Source organism: Orbicella franksi, chromosome 8, assembly GCF_964199315.1.
Source record: "Orbicella franksi chromosome 8, jaOrbFran1.1, whole genome shotgun sequence".
Lineage (NCBI taxonomy): Eukaryota > Metazoa > Cnidaria > Anthozoa > Scleractinia > Merulinidae > Orbicella > Orbicella franksi.
In genome coordinates, this window is record NC_138152.1 from 7,524,111 (window position 1) to 7,540,098 (window position 15,988).

Genomic DNA, 15,988 nt, shown 5'->3' on the forward strand with positions numbered 1-15,988 from the left:
ATACCACTGGTCTTGCTGGTTGATTTGAGGGACCCACTGGTCTTGCTGGCTAATCTGTGGCACCCACTGGTCTTGTGGCTACTTTTTGCTTTGCATGATGTTTTATCCCAAGACCAATCGAATGCGGATGAGAGTATCGTGTAAAAACCGTAAAAAAAATCACATAAATTGCAGCTCTTTGTCAAGGTTCTTTTTAATTCAGCGATTAAGTTGTCGAGCGTTTTGGTAGGAAGTTTTTCCCTCCTGCTGAAACAATATTAATCTCGTTTTCGTTACTTCGCCGATGCAATACCTTTTCATCTTCCCCATTACTACACGGCAATCGTTTGCATCTTCTTCTTCAGGATAGCTTAAGGCTTTGAACACTTGAAAGCCGTCGTCGTCAATAACGTCCTTGAACATGGCGAGTTGATACTCGGGGCTTTGCCGCTCCAAACTAGGTAATTATTACAGTATTTCTCTTTCCATAGCTTCCAGTTCTCGAGGATCTCGCCACTTAATTGACCTCAAATCTAAATGTTGCGGAGACAATGATATCTGGTGGAATAACATTGAAAATTGTGATGCTTTAGGCGGCGAGGCACCGGAGGTTGTTTTTGCTCGTAGGCATTCGTAGACGGTAGACGTTGTCGATGAATTTGAACTGCCCTTTCGCGTGAGAGGTCACATATTTGCCGATGCATTTTTGTGGTTGAATCGGGAGAGTTCTTCTTTTAACGACGCTTTAAGGGTCGAGAAAGTAAAATTGACGATGTACTTACTTCTTTTTACGTGACGCGTGATTGGCGAAAAAAATTCTCCGTGATGCTTGATTTAATAGAAAAATTCAGCGTGATACGTGATTGGTACCCCACCTTTGCCATCCTCTTGAAAATATGATCAAACGTATGCGACGAAAGAATAAAATGTAAGTGCTTAACTGGTTCTTAGCTGTCCACATGAAATTTTAAAACAGATCTTTTGGACGCTTTTTATCAAAGATACAAAAAGCCTTCCATCTGTGAGCCAGAAAAAAAAAGGCCTTCTTCCGATGTACGTCACAATCGAAGGAGGCTGTTTGAAACTTATGCTATTTGAATCTTTATTTTATCAGTTCGATAACTAACCACCTAGTCAGGTAGTTTTGCGTGATTCCAACTTTCGACGCTTTCAGGTGGTTGTAAAGTGCAAATAAGATGATGGATCTACAATGGTGGAGAACACTTGTGTCATAGCATGAATTATCTGTGTTTTAAAAACGGAGTTTGGAAAAGCACTGCTATCCTTTTCAAAATGCGTTGCTGTCTCCCCCTCCCCTCTTCAATACTGTGTTGAAACTCTGGAGAAATCGGGTGTACACGTGGAGGGGCCCGGTGAGCAAGTGCCCGTGACTGGTTGTTTGGCGCATGTGAAAAAGCAGTTCAAATTGACGCGCTGGGAAACTGGGTAGGAGAACATTCAGGATGGAAAGTTTATGGCGCGTACACAGCGTACATTATAAAAATTTACACGAAGATGTTGCAGAGTTTGTGCAGACGAGTTTACAGCAAAAGAACTCCATCGGCTCAGGTAATTACATCCACATTTGTCTTCATTCCATAAAAATAGCTAGTGTCTTAGTTTTTCTTTTTAGAATAAAATTTCATTTAACATGATTTCCGATCGAGAATGTTGCCTATTTGCGTACCCGATCCTAGTTGGCTTGAACCAAACGTCTAACATGTTCCGTCCCCCGTGCCACCTCCACTCACTCCTCTTCTTCAGTTTTCTTCTCTTAAGTTTTTAGCGAACATCGAAGGAAGTCTTTTTCAAGAAACCTTTAACCATCATACTTCTAGACATATACGTATGGGTTACTGACCAATCTTGTTCCGTCAACTTGGCTGGATATTGGACTCGTTCTTTTTTTCTTTTTCTTTTTCCTTTTTGCAAAAAGAGCTTGGCTAGTATCCAGCCATCTTGACCTAACAAGCTTGGTCAATAAAGGATTTATGACATGGAGTTGGGAAATTTTTTCTTGTAGGACACAGTGCGTAATCCCGGGTGGGCACAACAGTACCGTATTGCCTGCTTGGGTAGCCAATCACAACGCAGGATTTGGTTCATCTTTCCCGCTCATGGAGCTAGCATATACTAATGTGTGTTATTGGCTTCTCCTTCCCCTTGCCCTGCTCCAAAGAGGAAGGGTAGGGGTCTTAGGTGAGCTTTTGCTAGGGAGGGGGTGGGAGGGGAGCATTTGAAAATTATCAAATTATCCAGTGTGCATAACAAATCTTTTCCACCGTCTTTTCATATTGGAGTCCCCCCTCTGGGCTTTTGTCTGTGAATCCACTAATCAAAATGTGATCCCAACCAGCAGCATATTCTTATCATGTTATTATTAGGGATTACCTTGCATTGGTTATGGATAATGTTATATACCCTGGGGGTACTCCCAGAAAAATTGGGTGGGAGTGTGCGGCCCACTTCCCAAAACCTTTACCTTATTTAAGATCAAAACCTGTGATTTTCCCTACCCTATAATTTATGAGCTGACCAAAAATTTGACGCTCCATAATTTAAGACCTGACCCTTAAATCAATACCCTATTTCAGATATGTCTTATCGATAATGATGAAAAAGTAGCTTCTTCTTAAAAACATTCCAAATTTAAGACTAGAGTGTAACAACCATGCATGCTCTACTTGAGTCCAAAATGGCCAAAATCAATACCCTATTTATGACTAAAACAGCTGAATACCATACCCTATGGGACCACATGCACAGGTCTATATAGCCCATATGAGGGAGTACTCCCCTCCCCTTGGGTTATACACATCAAATGTATGGTGTTTAGATCTGCTATAATAATAACTTTTGTACGGCTCCCTTCAGCTATGCAGTCGATTTCTGAGTCAAGGAAAAGAAGGAGATGAAGGCCTTACTATCTGTACCCAAGAAAATGGCATCAGGAGAATTGTGCTGAACAATCCCAAGAAAAGGTAAAAATTGCGATAAATTAATAATATTTAACAGCCTGCTGGGTGCTAATTTTAATTTTTGCTCAGCAAAGACTGAGACTGCGTGCTTAGTGAGAAAGGACTTGTTAATCCTCTACACCCTTGATTGTAAATGATGCTTTTGATAAATTGTTATGCTTATTATGAAGGCAAATTAAAACACTTCATATAGAGTGGCAAATGTTTTACAGTCTTTCAGAAAAATCAATGATATATTAAGATTTTCGTGCTTTGCAAGTTACATCCAAGTAAAGGAAAAGGAGGAAAAAAAAAACCATTAATTAAAATCTAATGCTTGTTAAATCCAGCCTTTTGTTTTTCAGGAATGCCCTTTCTTTGTCAATGCTAACAGCAATCAGGTCAAACTTGCTTCACAATGTTGACTGTGATTTAAGAGTAATCATCTTGTCTGCTAATGGAGGAGTTTTTTCCTCTGGGCATGACCTTAAAGAACTGGTAAGGCAGCTAGTACTTATACATGTAGTTGTTAGTAATTTGGTTGTGACACAAAGCAACTTACCTCTTATGATACTAGATTATGAGCTAAAGTTGTTTATGAGTCAGCATATATTCAGGTACAGTTGAGTTGCCAAGCTGTTTTATTATTTAGGGCTATGCACCAGGAAAATTTGGAAGCTGTGAGGGCGATTTTACCTGCCTACTTCGACCACATGGAGGAAAGTTCCTTCTTGCTGAAAATCTTATATAGTGAAACCCCTGGTTTAACATCACTCGTATTTGAGAATTGCGACCATCACTCAAATGTGGTTACACTATCTGATAAGTATAATTTTGCAAGCAAGGGTGATACAGCCACAATTTATCTTTTGCAGACTGAGGAGGATGGAACAGAATACCATACTAAAGTATTTCATCATTGTACAGAGGTTATGAAACTTGTGCAGGTAAATTGTGTTATTTAAATAACCTGACTATTTAAGTACTAACAATATTTAATTTATTGCACTAATTTCACGAGTTGATTATTTTAAGTAGAGATAGTCAGAAGTCAAGACAAAGTATATGCATGCAATATGGATGAATATTAAGATTCATAATATTTAGTAAAAAGTTAGAACAGAAAATATGTGTATGGGACTTGGAATGCTTTCAGTTGGGGCTGCAACTCTGTGTAAATTGTGACTCAGTATCTCGTATATTACTTTCTAAAGAAGCAAAAAACCTGTACATGTGATAGTTTTTCATTTATAAATTTATTTATTGAATAAATAATAACAATAATTATTAAATACAAGTGCTTCTCTTAACTATTTTGATTGAAATTTTCAGGATATCCCTGTGCCAGTTATAGCTCAAGTGAATGGTAAAATTACATTATGTACTAGCAATGACCACATTTTATGCTATATGGTACCTCATATATTTTTACCCTCCTCCCACCCCCCCTCCCCCCCTTCCTGGCTCTCCCTCCCCTCCCCCCCTTCCTGGCTCTCCCCCAGCCGACTACAGGGATGCTGCTATGATCCAGCTGCTGGCAAATTTGTCCGCTAACTCAGGAGCAATAAATACAGGAATTTGCATGGCCAAATTTTTACTATTGTCTGACTAGTTAATTTTACAAAATATGGCTTGACATCATGTCTGAGCAGCAGATAATGAATTGCTAAGCATCATTTCATGTGTGACGATGAATTGAGTCATCAGTATACAATGTATTTGTCCATGCAAATGCTAATTTTATCGGACCAAATTGGTATAATGTCCATCAAAATAGAATTTGAAAGGACACTTGTCCTTATATGTAACCAACTGACCTGAGTCAACCTACCAGATATGTACAAGTTGCACTGATTTCCTGACTGATTAAAGTGCCATAAAATCCCACATTAAAGCACTGGACTTATATACATGTAACTTCACAGGGATCGAGACTAACTTTTCAGCTTGCTAGCCCAGTGGCTAGTGACAGGTTTGATTCACTAGCCCAAACAAATTTTTCACTAGCCAGATGTACACATTTGCAAACACAGGCATCGCTGTTATAATTAATATTAGGCGTCGCTCAACAATGAAAACCGAAGTTTCCGCTTCCGTGAGAAATTCCCACAGAACTTCACAACTCGCCACCGAAAAACATTCCTTGCTTTCAAAATGTCGATTCATGATTTCTCATGAACACAACAATTCGTTCCATCTTAACTTTATGTACAAGTTGCAAACATAGGCATTGATGTTATCTATTAGGCATCATTCAAATTTTTGAACAACTGCGAATTTTTTAATTGTTTGAAAGCATACGCGACCTCCAGATGCTGCGTGCATGAAACACGATCCCTAGAGTTCCACATGATTTCACACATGACTTATCATTAGTGGCTGGCATTTTGTTTGCCGTTTGTTGCTTTTTACATGTATTAGGGTAAAAAACAAACAAAAAAATCAATCATTCTTTCGCATTTTAGTAATTTAAAGTTCTTGTTTGGGCCAATAAATTATATATGATATTTATTACAGCCGATGTTTTAAATTCTGCACGCTTTGACTGGATTTCATTTTGTGAAAAATTTGAAATTAATTTTTAATTGGTTTCTTCTGGGCCTCCAGTGCTCACAAATTTTCATTTTCACTAGCCAAAATGGCTAGTGAAGTGCAAAAAAAAACTAGCCAAAATGGAATTTCACTAGTCTGTGGCTAGTTGGCTACCGTTAGTCTCGAGCCCTGACTTCATGAGGGGTTTTGGGTGGGCTTATAAATGGGGGAAGTTTATACCCGGGGAGGGGGGGGGGAGTATATATTAAGCGGAATGAAAAAAATGTTGTGGAACAACAACTTAAAACGTATACGAGAAACAAATTAAAGCTAACATACCATTACATTTAGGGCTGTTACCCTACTTACCCTATTATTTATACCTTATTGCCCTAGTAGCCTATAACTTTCGGTTAATTTAAAAATTTTGATGTTTGTAAAGAAACTTAAAAGAAACGCACTTAAACATTAGATGGGCTTATATCCAGAATAATATCTTTGTTACCAAACAGAAGAGCTTATATCCGGGAGGGGGGTGGTGCTATAACGAGGGGGCTTTAACATGGGATGTTATGTTATACTACGTACCCAATCTCTTCTTTCTCGACAGCTTAGTCTCCTCTGATCTTCTGAAATTTCGAAGGCAATTTTAGGTGCTCATTTCTTATGTGTAGTATTAAGTAAATAAATCAAAACAAAACTCGTCTATCAATTCTTTACACATGTAGGACTTGCGACTGCTGCAGGATGTCAACTGGTGGCTAGTTGTGATATTGCAGTAGCTTCCACCAAGTCACAGTTTGCTACTCCAGGGTTAGTGCAGTGCAGTGCGTGTGTATTAATTTAGCTGGAGCTCAGTACTTCTATTTGCGAAATGCTTGGTTGCCATCTTGAATTTTTGAAGCAGAGGAAGGTTTGGGAGAGAAGGGAATTTCTACAAAGTGGGAGGGTAGTAGAGGAAGGAGGAGGTGGAGAAGAAATAATAAGAAATAATAATAATTCCCCTACCCCACCCCATTCCCACTCACCCTAGATCAAAAATGGCAGCTTGGTAAATGATTGGGAGGTCAGAACGGTAGCTTGCACTCCCTATAGATAAGATGCCTGCATTGCTGCCTAGGGTTACTACGGCAGAATGTCATGACATTTGGAATGAGATTTCACATGGAAGAAAAAATTTAGGGTCCTCTGCAATTCTGAACAGTTTGTTTTGCTCTTGCCGCTTTTTGTGCTGCTCAGACCAAAAGAACACTTAGAACAGGCTGGTCCAGGTACAACGTTGTGTGTTATTCAAAGCGTTTGTTATTAATTTTTGTTTACCAGAGTTAATATTGGCCTCTTTTGTTCAACTCCTGGAGTTGCACTGGCTCGAGCAGTACCAAGAAAAGTTGCATTAGAAATGTTATTTACTGGCAGTCCCATCAGTGCAGAAGGTAATCAATCCCGACTCACATTTCATGGCATGAAAATCTCATTGTAGCAATGTTGGTATTAAAAGAAAAAAAAAAAACTGAAAAGGTATTAACTAATTGTTTGGTCCAGGCTAAATGGACTGGTGCAAATAGAATTGCCATTTAAACAAGTTAAACAAATAGCATCAGTTATGCTCACTCAAAGTAAATACACTTAACCCTATTCATAAATTTTGCTCTTTAACAAAATTAATGATTCCTCTTGTTGTGTTTTGTGGAGCCACAGTGGCCTCATGTTTAGTGCGCTTGCCTCAGGATTGAGCGGTCGCGTTTGAGCCCTGGCAGGGGACATTGTGTTGTGTTCTTGGGCAAGACACTTTAGTCTCACAGTGCCTCTCTCCACCCAGGTGTATAAATGAGCACTGGCGAATTTAATGTTGGGGGTAACCCTGTGTTGGACTAGCATCCCTTCCAGGGGGGAGTAGAAATACTACTAGTCACTTCATGCTACGTAAACCAGAGATGAGCACTGCAACATAAACCAGAGATGAACATGCAAGCCAAGTGGCCTGATGGGCCACTTGGCTTGCATGCAGTTTTTACCTTACCTACCTTGTCGTGTTTTTCTTTCTTGTCAGAGGCTCTCAAGCATGGCCTCCTCAGCAAGGTTGTATCAGAGGATAAACTGGAGCAAGAAGTCGATGCAATTGCAAATAAGATTGTTTCCTTAAGCCAGCCTGTTGTAGCCTTGGGGAAGACCTGTTTCTACTCACAAACTGTGAAGGGACGTGATGAGGCTTACGTGTGAGTGTCAAATCAACACAAAAAGGTTCATTAAGTACTGTAAAGCTGTCAGTATTAACTGAGTATTAACCCCAGCCCGCATGATCCTGCCATGTGCCACTGACCCGGTCCATAGTGGGGGTCTGTGGATATACTGATTTTGATCAATATACTGATTTTTATTCCTCAGGGAGGCTGAGTCAGTAATGGTCGAGAATCTGAAACTACACGATGGACAGGAAGGAATCAATGCATTTCTTCAGAAAAGGAATCCATCCTGGACACATACAACGGACTGTCGCTAGCTTACAATAACTATATTAAGAATAATGTTTTAAATGATTCAAGACGCCTCACAGAGAAGTAGAAATTGAAAATGGTAGTTCGTTACAGTTACAGTGAATGCAGACGCGTCCGTAAACCATAAACCATAGTTGCCCTAAGGAAATTTGTATTTTCTCAGGAGTACTAAATGGAATAAAATACTTTGTCTATTCTCTTTGCCCGGGGACAAAAAGAAGTTCCTGCTCTCCAATAGGTTGGCTATATGCTTCTAAGACACTTTCATCACCGCTACATCTTAATCTGTAAATGTACCTTTGCTATTAATTTTAGAGTGCAGTTGAAACTCTCAAACAGCTGTCACGGGTAGAATGAAGCGGTCGTTCTGAAGAGCCGTAGAATAAGTGAAAATGCTCCGGAAATACTACCTCACGGACATGGAGTGTGGATTCAGTATTCAGCAATTTAGGGTTAGTTTAGGGTTAGGCGGACAATTAGATTTAGGTTACCGGGTTAGTTCTCGTGTCAGCTCTAGGGTTAACAATCAAATATTGTAAGGGTCATCCTTGCTCGTCGCTTTTGACTTGCTCTTGGTCGTTGTAGAAAACAGGCCGCTTGAAGAGGTTTGACCTTTTAACTTTAATTTTGCGTGCTGGTAAATGTATTAATAATAAATACGTCTATATTAATAAATATGTTTTAATTAAGCCCGGTGTTTGGTTTTTCACGATAAGCACTGAATAGACCATTTCCGAGTGGCCTTTTGTCTCTGTGTCAAAACGGCGTCGACAAAACCAGGATCGGACCGGACCGGACCGGATCACGGATCGGATCAAGGAAAAAAAATTCAAAATTCAAAATTCAAGATTCAAAATTCAAAATTTTGTTGAGCAAATTACACTAGAGTGACTACTGTGAGCAGAACGTTTTATTTAATTCAGCTGTGATATTCCTTTATTCTTTTATAATATCAAGCCAACTGGGAGCTGGTCACAGACGAATATTTTTCAGGCTGTTGGGTTTTGATTGCGATGATCAATCATGTCTTCATAGCTTTCTCCGCAGTTCAGATAAATGATATTTCGTATATTCGCTTTGATCAAAGGTAAACTGTCATGAAACGAGTCAGCATGGTAATAATAGGACGAACGTATGAATCGAAACACAAAAACTAAAAACACTAAAAAAATTAAACACCTGATGATTTCAAACAATTTCCTGTCCGTTTCTGAGACAGGTCTATACTTTTACAAGATGTGAGTTTGGAATGCGATATTTCGTACTGGAATAAAATGAAACAAACCATTTGTATTTCAAGGAAATATACCTGTTTTACAAAAAATTATAGGAATAACATCGATAGTGTGAACGATAACGCAACCCGAGAATAAACAACATTTTAGGAGTTACGTCACGAGTTTTAGAGTCATTTTTAGGGTCGTAAAGAGTTGCCTTTATGTGGAATAAAACCTAAAATGATCGTGTTCTAGGATAGAAAGCACTTAAGAGGCAAGAACAAATCAAAACGGAATGAGGATCGTTAAGGATGGCAAAGATTAACGAGGACTGCAAATGACGAACTTGAAAAACTAGGCTAGTTTTTTCAAGATGCGCAAATCGTGACGTAGCTCCTCTAAAGCAAGTCATGTCCCTAAGCTTTCGTACGTAAACTTTCTCATTTACTGTAACGCTAACTGTAACTCACATCTGACACGAAAAAGTAGTCGAGAATTAGCTACTGATACTAACAGCAATTTCAAAAGCGAGAATGGGAGGTTCACCCAAGCTTCGAGCCAACTAACGTTCAAATATAACTACAGCTGCCTGTTCATTACAATTTAAATTTGTCCTAAATTAGGCGCTTATGTGGCTTTTTAAATGACCTCTTGTCATTCTCTGTAATTAACATGTCATTGCCTCAAATTCGGGATTCTTATTTGTATTTAACATATTTTAGTTTTCTACTTTTATTTTTTATTTGTTATGATCTTATAAACGATTTGATTGTTTTTTTTCTTTAAAACTTTTTTTTTTTTTTTTTTCTGTGATCCGATCCGTGATCCAATCCGCGATCCGGTCCGTGATCCAGTCCGGTCCGGTCCGATTCAACTTTTGTCGACGCCGGTGTCAAAATGAGTCTTCGTTCTAAACCATTCATATGGAAATTAGCTCCAGCTACAGGTTCATTTTCATGCAAATCAAACTCATTTTCATACGACAGGTTTTACATCAAGACTCGTTTTGAGACAGAGGCTATAGGTAACTTAGAAATGGTCTATTGAAATTAACTTTTGCACACTGGTAGATGTATAAATAAATATATTCTTAATTTAGCGCGGATGTTACTGTTCACAGCATGCAAAAGATCGATAGAGTTTTTGTTGCCAACTTGGGGATGATTTTGTGGGGTTATTCAATGGGAGACAAGTTGATACGAGAAAAACGAAAAGAAATTACAAAGGAAATTTGGAAGGATGGCGATTCTCGCCGTTCTTTTTGAGAAAATAGATTTTTTAAAAGAGTTTTTATTGGTTTTCAAACCAAGCTTGACAATTCTTATTCATAAAGTATAATTACCGGTAATTTACAGCAAGTTTAATTACAAAAATTGAGAAACCAGATGAAAAGCCTTAAGAAGCTATCCTTTCTAAACTAACCTTGGCTTGTAAAAAGAAGCTTGGACTACCTCGACGAAATGATACTTCATGTAACATTATCGCTTAATCCTTGTCGCTTTATAAAAGCTCTCCAGACTTTGCACTTGACGAGATGAAATTAATAACCATTAATTTAAATCTAGTTGAATTAAACTGAAAATCGAGAAACTAGATGAAAAGCCTAAAGAAGTTATCCTTTCTAAACTAACCTTGGCGTCTAAAGAGCCTCGACGAAATGATACTTCATGTAAAATTATTAATCCTTAATCCTTGTCGCTCTCCAGACTTTGCACTTGACGGGATGTACTCGTTATTCTCAATTAAATAATGACAATGTCGTCAAACTTGGGGTGCTTCTGCAGGTGTCTTTCAATTTCATCCATGCGAGGGACACGTGACGCAAAAACTGACTCGTTCCTAGCAGTCTCGTGTGAGAAAATACGGCTTTAACTTAATCTAGGGCGTTTTCACTCACGTGGCGAGCAGCCATGCAAATTTATTAGTTTGAAAAAAAGTGTTTACATAAAAAAAGAGTTTAACTCCCACAGGATTGGTTTGGTACACTAACATGGCCGCCGTTTCATTGTTTTGGTACACAAATATGGCTGCCGTGATGTCGGGAAGGAGACCGACTGGGGAGGTGTCAGTCATTAGAAGGAACTGCATGAGATGCATATCCCTGCAACGGCAGCCACCATTCGTCTGCCTTATAAGTGCCTGTAAATGACGTCACTACACCATAACTGTTGTGCAGTTGCCTACAAACAAACACAAAGAAACAAATTAATTTCATGTCACCTCAGACATGTACAAGAGTTTCTATAATAACGTCTGTTTCATGCAATATTGTGCACAAATAATTTTCCAGGGAAGAATTGGCAAACAAAAGCATAAACGTAACAAGATTAATAGCAGTACCATTTGGCTATTTAGTAATAGTGGAGTTGAACTCGAGTCAATGTTCTGTGAAACGACTCTAACTTCATGGCCAAAAGGGTACTTGAATCCCTGACCCTTCGGGTTTCAAGATGAAAACTTTAAGCTCGAATGGTTGATTGGACTCTTTCCTCTGCGGAGGCTCAAAGGTGTTTTTTTTTTGAGTGGGGAAAAATCGCTGAACGAATCGACTTGGCACCTGCACTCACCACCCACAGCGGCTTTCTACAACGAACGCTTGGAACCTCTCAGGAGGAGAGAATTGATTAGATATGGACACTTAACCAAACTTACTTCAAAAGTGCTACTGTATCTCCTCCACCAGAATCAGTGCCGTATCCCATACCCCACTGCCAACTGTGTCTTTCAACTGATTTTACTTGCCTCATCGGATCTCCACTCACGGAACTTTGATCCACGTAATAAGAAACCTACAAAAGACAAATTTCATTTGGAGGATTGAAGAAGAATTTGTTAGATTTAATCGACAATGCCGGTGGAAAATGTAAATGACATTCTGAATTTGGTGCAACCTCCGTTCTAAGGATGGGTGGATCACCAAATACAATGGATAGCCGTCCCGTCCACAAACAGGCCACAAACATCTGGGCACATCAGTGACGGGTCGGCCGTATTCATGGGGCTTTTTAACCTCCCTTTCGACGTCTTGCAAGGCTCCGGCCGCATATCCACTGTTCAAATATTCCATTGTAAATGTTCTTTACGTTGTTGAATAATTATCAAAAGTAATTATCTTTGCAATCCTGAAGAATATCTTCTGATTTTATTCCAGTGGGCCTACGGCTTGGTAGACTAAATATTCGGTGATATTTCTGGCGACTCGCGGGCAAGATAATTGTTAAACATTCCCACTAATTAAATGGCATTCAAAACTGCATGCACTGAAACAGTAAGAATGGTTTTGTGTTTTAAAGAAAGTTATCCGTAACTTATGTGAGCGAACGTTACCTGTCTGTTCCTAACCGTACGCTGGTTTAGCCGATACAACTCAGTCTGAGAAAAAGTCCTTATGAAGTAAGGGTGACAAATTTATCTACATAACTGAACGGACATACTCCATGTGCTGCATAGTCAATCATTGGAAGGTTAACAGCCTGCAGCAACATGTTACACCACGTCCGTATTTGAAGAAAATGCTCGGACCTGTCGATAGGTCTGGAATGTCATGGAATAAGCTTACATGATTTCCTTGACACGTTTTGGCTATCGCGTACTCACAAGAGATCTCTTGGTACTCACCAATATGACCTTACGGATGACGATGCCAGGTGGTAAATTAAGAATCCAGTTAACAGGCTCATAACTTCCAAGCACTAGTATAATAGGTCTGTTTAGGCTTGCACGGATGACAATTTTGACGGTAGCGTTACCGGCGGATGGAGGACTTGTGTTTATAACTTCGTACAAAGACAGTACATGGACTTCGTACTCTGGGGAGCAGAACTTAGGCTTACAGCTGTAGGTTGTCTGGGGGCGCTGCTTGTTGTACTGTGCTTTGGCGAGAGGTTTAGCATTATTCGCAACGATTCTGCATTCATATGCATCAGCTGAAAATAAGAAAGTTGCTATATTGATGCATCAAGAATATATATATATATCTATCAAGGAAACACGTATGAAAGCCTAAAAAGGGGACAGTGGTACAGTACTTGCAAAAAATTTCGGACGATTCTAATTTCAGACAAAAGTGTCCGGAAATGAAAATGACCGAAATTTTTAAGTGCCGAAATATTTACAGTACAGTATAAAACTTTGAAATAGCTCCAAAGCCGCTAGTTTCCTTTTTTGAGAAAACCCTAGTTAATTAAGACACTGCTTGAGATGCGCAACGGCTTGACAGAATTTTTTTAAGTTCTCGTCGATGCGTGTGTAAAACCTTGAGGACGCAGTAAAACTTTAATTTTCACAGATGTTGGTTCAGTCTAAAACGTGTTTTGTGGGCGTAAATTTGCGTTAATTATGTTTTAGCAAAATTTCGGAAAATCTTGTCTGAAATTTGTGCGAAATGATAATAAAAGTGTCCGAAAATTCAACGTCCGAAATTATATGCAAGTAATGAGCTTAACTTCACTTTTTACGTGATTTAACAAAAATTACGCGTTACTTGTTAGCTTTTATACTCTTACATTTTTCATTAATTAAACTCTATTTTCAGGAGATGTATATAACATGCTTTTTAACCTGGGTTGCTCAGTTTAGTAAGTTTGCCGAGAGCCTGACCTTAAAAAGCTCTCGGAAAAGTGCCAGATCCCAAACCAGCACTCATATGCATAAGAAACCCTTGTTTCCTTGCAACATCCCAAATAACCCACTTCATCTGTTTCAAAACGTAACCGCAATTCGATGACCTTGCCAGAATTGATAGTCGATCAATGTTCTTTTTAAATTGGAACTCAATTGCTACTTTTCATGTCATTTCCACTAGTCTTTGGATGACAGTACATGAAAATGTCTTATTGACCGATGCACGTTATGTTGCCTCTGATCAGTGTAAAGTATTCTTGCAATTAAACCTTTACTTTTCTGTAACATATCTCAAAAACTACAACATTCAAAAATGGCGGTCCTGTAAACACACAACAAAACGAGGCGCACATAATTATTGAAGGCGGGAACCGAAGCGCATACATTACAAGCAACACCTGATTTGTCGTGGGCATTAAAAACAACTTACGTAAGCAAGTATGGTAGTTGTAATCTTGTCCAGTGCACACGCAGTATCCGTCTTTACAGACAGACTTCATTTTAGAACTTCCAGGACAAGAGTTGGATCCGGAGTAACATTTCTGTCGTTGAAAAGTTGGTTTGGGTGTGGTGGTGGGTATTGGTGGAGGTGGGGTGGTAGTAGCTGGGGTAGTGACTACGGTGGTGGTGAATCCAAGTCCTTGAAGTCAAAATAAAAGAACCTGTCAACTTATACATGTTAAATAATGACATTATACAACTAAGGGCGATACAATACATCCTAAAATCGAAGGTAGCGGCCAATAATTTTTAATCATGTTATGAGTGTCACCGCCTTGAGGTGAACTTGTCTAGTCAAAGTACATAGCTAGAGAACGCTTCCAAACATTTTCTCTACAGGCTACGTACGGTTCTTAATTTTTTATTCATTTATTTATTTATTTTAATTGATCCATACCATTGTTGATTGAGGAGACTGGTTATGAACCCGGCAAACATCAAAATGTGCAAACAAAGATGCCAGGATTTATGTCGGAAGGTCCGCGACCATGCACAATCTTTTGTTTTGCGCTCACGGACTTCGCATGAATTACGTAATAAAAACGTTTATATCATGTTTATTTCCGAGTCAGTAGTAAATGATTATTGTGCTTTGTGGACAGTTAATACCAAAAAGACATACAACAAAGAACTGGGTCAGGTCTGATAGCTATTCCCCTCTATTAACTATTTATGTCCATACTATGAAATTTCAGGTCGGCAATAACAAACGAATTGGCGCACCTTGTGAAGATAACGTCAGTGACCATTTATCTGCTTTGTAAGTGCCGGTGAATGATGTCACTACACCAAACCTGTTGTGCACTTCTCTACAGAAGAAAGAAAAATGCAGATAAGTATACACATGTAAATATGTACTCAATAACTATATAATTTTATGACCTACACTTTCTGTTCACTTACCTCAGAAGTCCTACTGTATCACCTCCGCCTGTATCTTTACCATATCCCATGCTCCATTGCGAGGAACGAGTTCCTTGTTTTTCAATTACTTGCACTTGGTTCACATCTCCGCTAACAGAACTTTCATCTATGTAATAAGCAACCTAAAAATTGAGCAAAATTCTTTATTTAGACCTGACTAAGATGATTCTGTGGTTTTATTAAGGATTAAAAGTCTATTGAAAATTCACTTAATTTTAGTATATTTTTGAACTTGCTTCGGTACCTGATGCGCGATATTAGTTTTGTTTCCTCAGTATAGAATATCTACTGGATTAAACTTCTCGCTATAAAATATGCACTAATGATCTGCAATCATGAACGCTGCACGCACACGTTCCCACTGCTTCAGTGACTGGAAGAAAAAAATTGTTTAGACGTAGGTTTTAGACTAGAATTTATAACATAACTGAGCTATTAAGCGCGCTCTCATTAGTCGATAGATGTGTTTTGATGAGAATATGTAAATATGGTTATGAAGTTTCTGATTCGCGCTTAGTTTTGAGAAATATTTTATAAAAGCAATAAAGCACTTTTCTTTTGTCTTCATGGCCTCATCTAAACACGAGGGGAGTTCGAAGAATTCGAGACAGTTACTCAAGCCTGAGACGCATGCAGTCGAGGGTTTGCATAACGTTTAAGAGTTCTCGCAACCCCACCAAGTGTCTATAATTAGATGACGCAATGTGAACACGAAGAAAATGTGCTCTACTGCTTTTATAAAATATTTCTCAAAAATAAG

At 38.8% G+C, this 15,988-nt stretch overlaps 2 protein-coding genes across 3 annotated transcripts in view; one reads left to right on the forward strand and one right to left on the reverse strand.

Moving 5' to 3' along the window:
* Nucleotides 1-1,078: 1,078 nt before the first annotated feature.
* On the forward strand, nt 1,079-8,652 carry LOC145495545 (enoyl-CoA hydratase domain-containing protein 3, mitochondrial-like). The gene is made up of 9 exons (XM_081475185.1): nt 1,079-1,548; nt 2,854-2,960; nt 3,302-3,434; nt 3,812-3,883; nt 4,269-4,302; nt 6,197-6,281; nt 6,792-6,901; nt 7,519-7,684; nt 7,854-8,652. Exons 1-9 carry the CDS (start codon nt 1,495-1,497, stop codon nt 7,966-7,968), a joined length of 876 nt encoding a protein of 291 aa, XP_081331311.1. The 5' UTR covers nt 1,079-1,494; the 3' UTR covers nt 7,969-8,652.
* Nucleotides 8,653-10,472: 1,820 nt separating this feature from the next.
* LOC145495481 (uncharacterized) overlaps nt 10,473-15,988 on the reverse strand; it is a 38,891-nt gene continuing 33,375 nt past the window's right edge. Inside the window, exons 11-16 of one of the 2 annotated variants that reach the window (XM_081475109.1) lie at nt 15,208-15,350; nt 15,028-15,113; nt 14,234-14,443; nt 12,799-13,106; nt 11,833-11,969; nt 10,473-11,360 (exon numbers count right to left, since the gene is read on the reverse strand). In XM_081475109.1, the coding sequence (XP_081331235.1) occupies nt 11,246-11,360; nt 11,833-11,969; nt 12,799-13,106; nt 14,234-14,443; nt 15,028-15,113; nt 15,208-15,350 (999 nt within the window). In that variant the 3' untranslated portion in view covers nt 10,473-11,245. The remainder of the gene's footprint in view (nt 11,361-11,832; nt 11,970-12,798; nt 13,107-14,233; nt 14,444-15,027; nt 15,114-15,207; nt 15,351-15,988) is intronic. The other variant, XM_081475107.1, reaches the window with a different exon arrangement.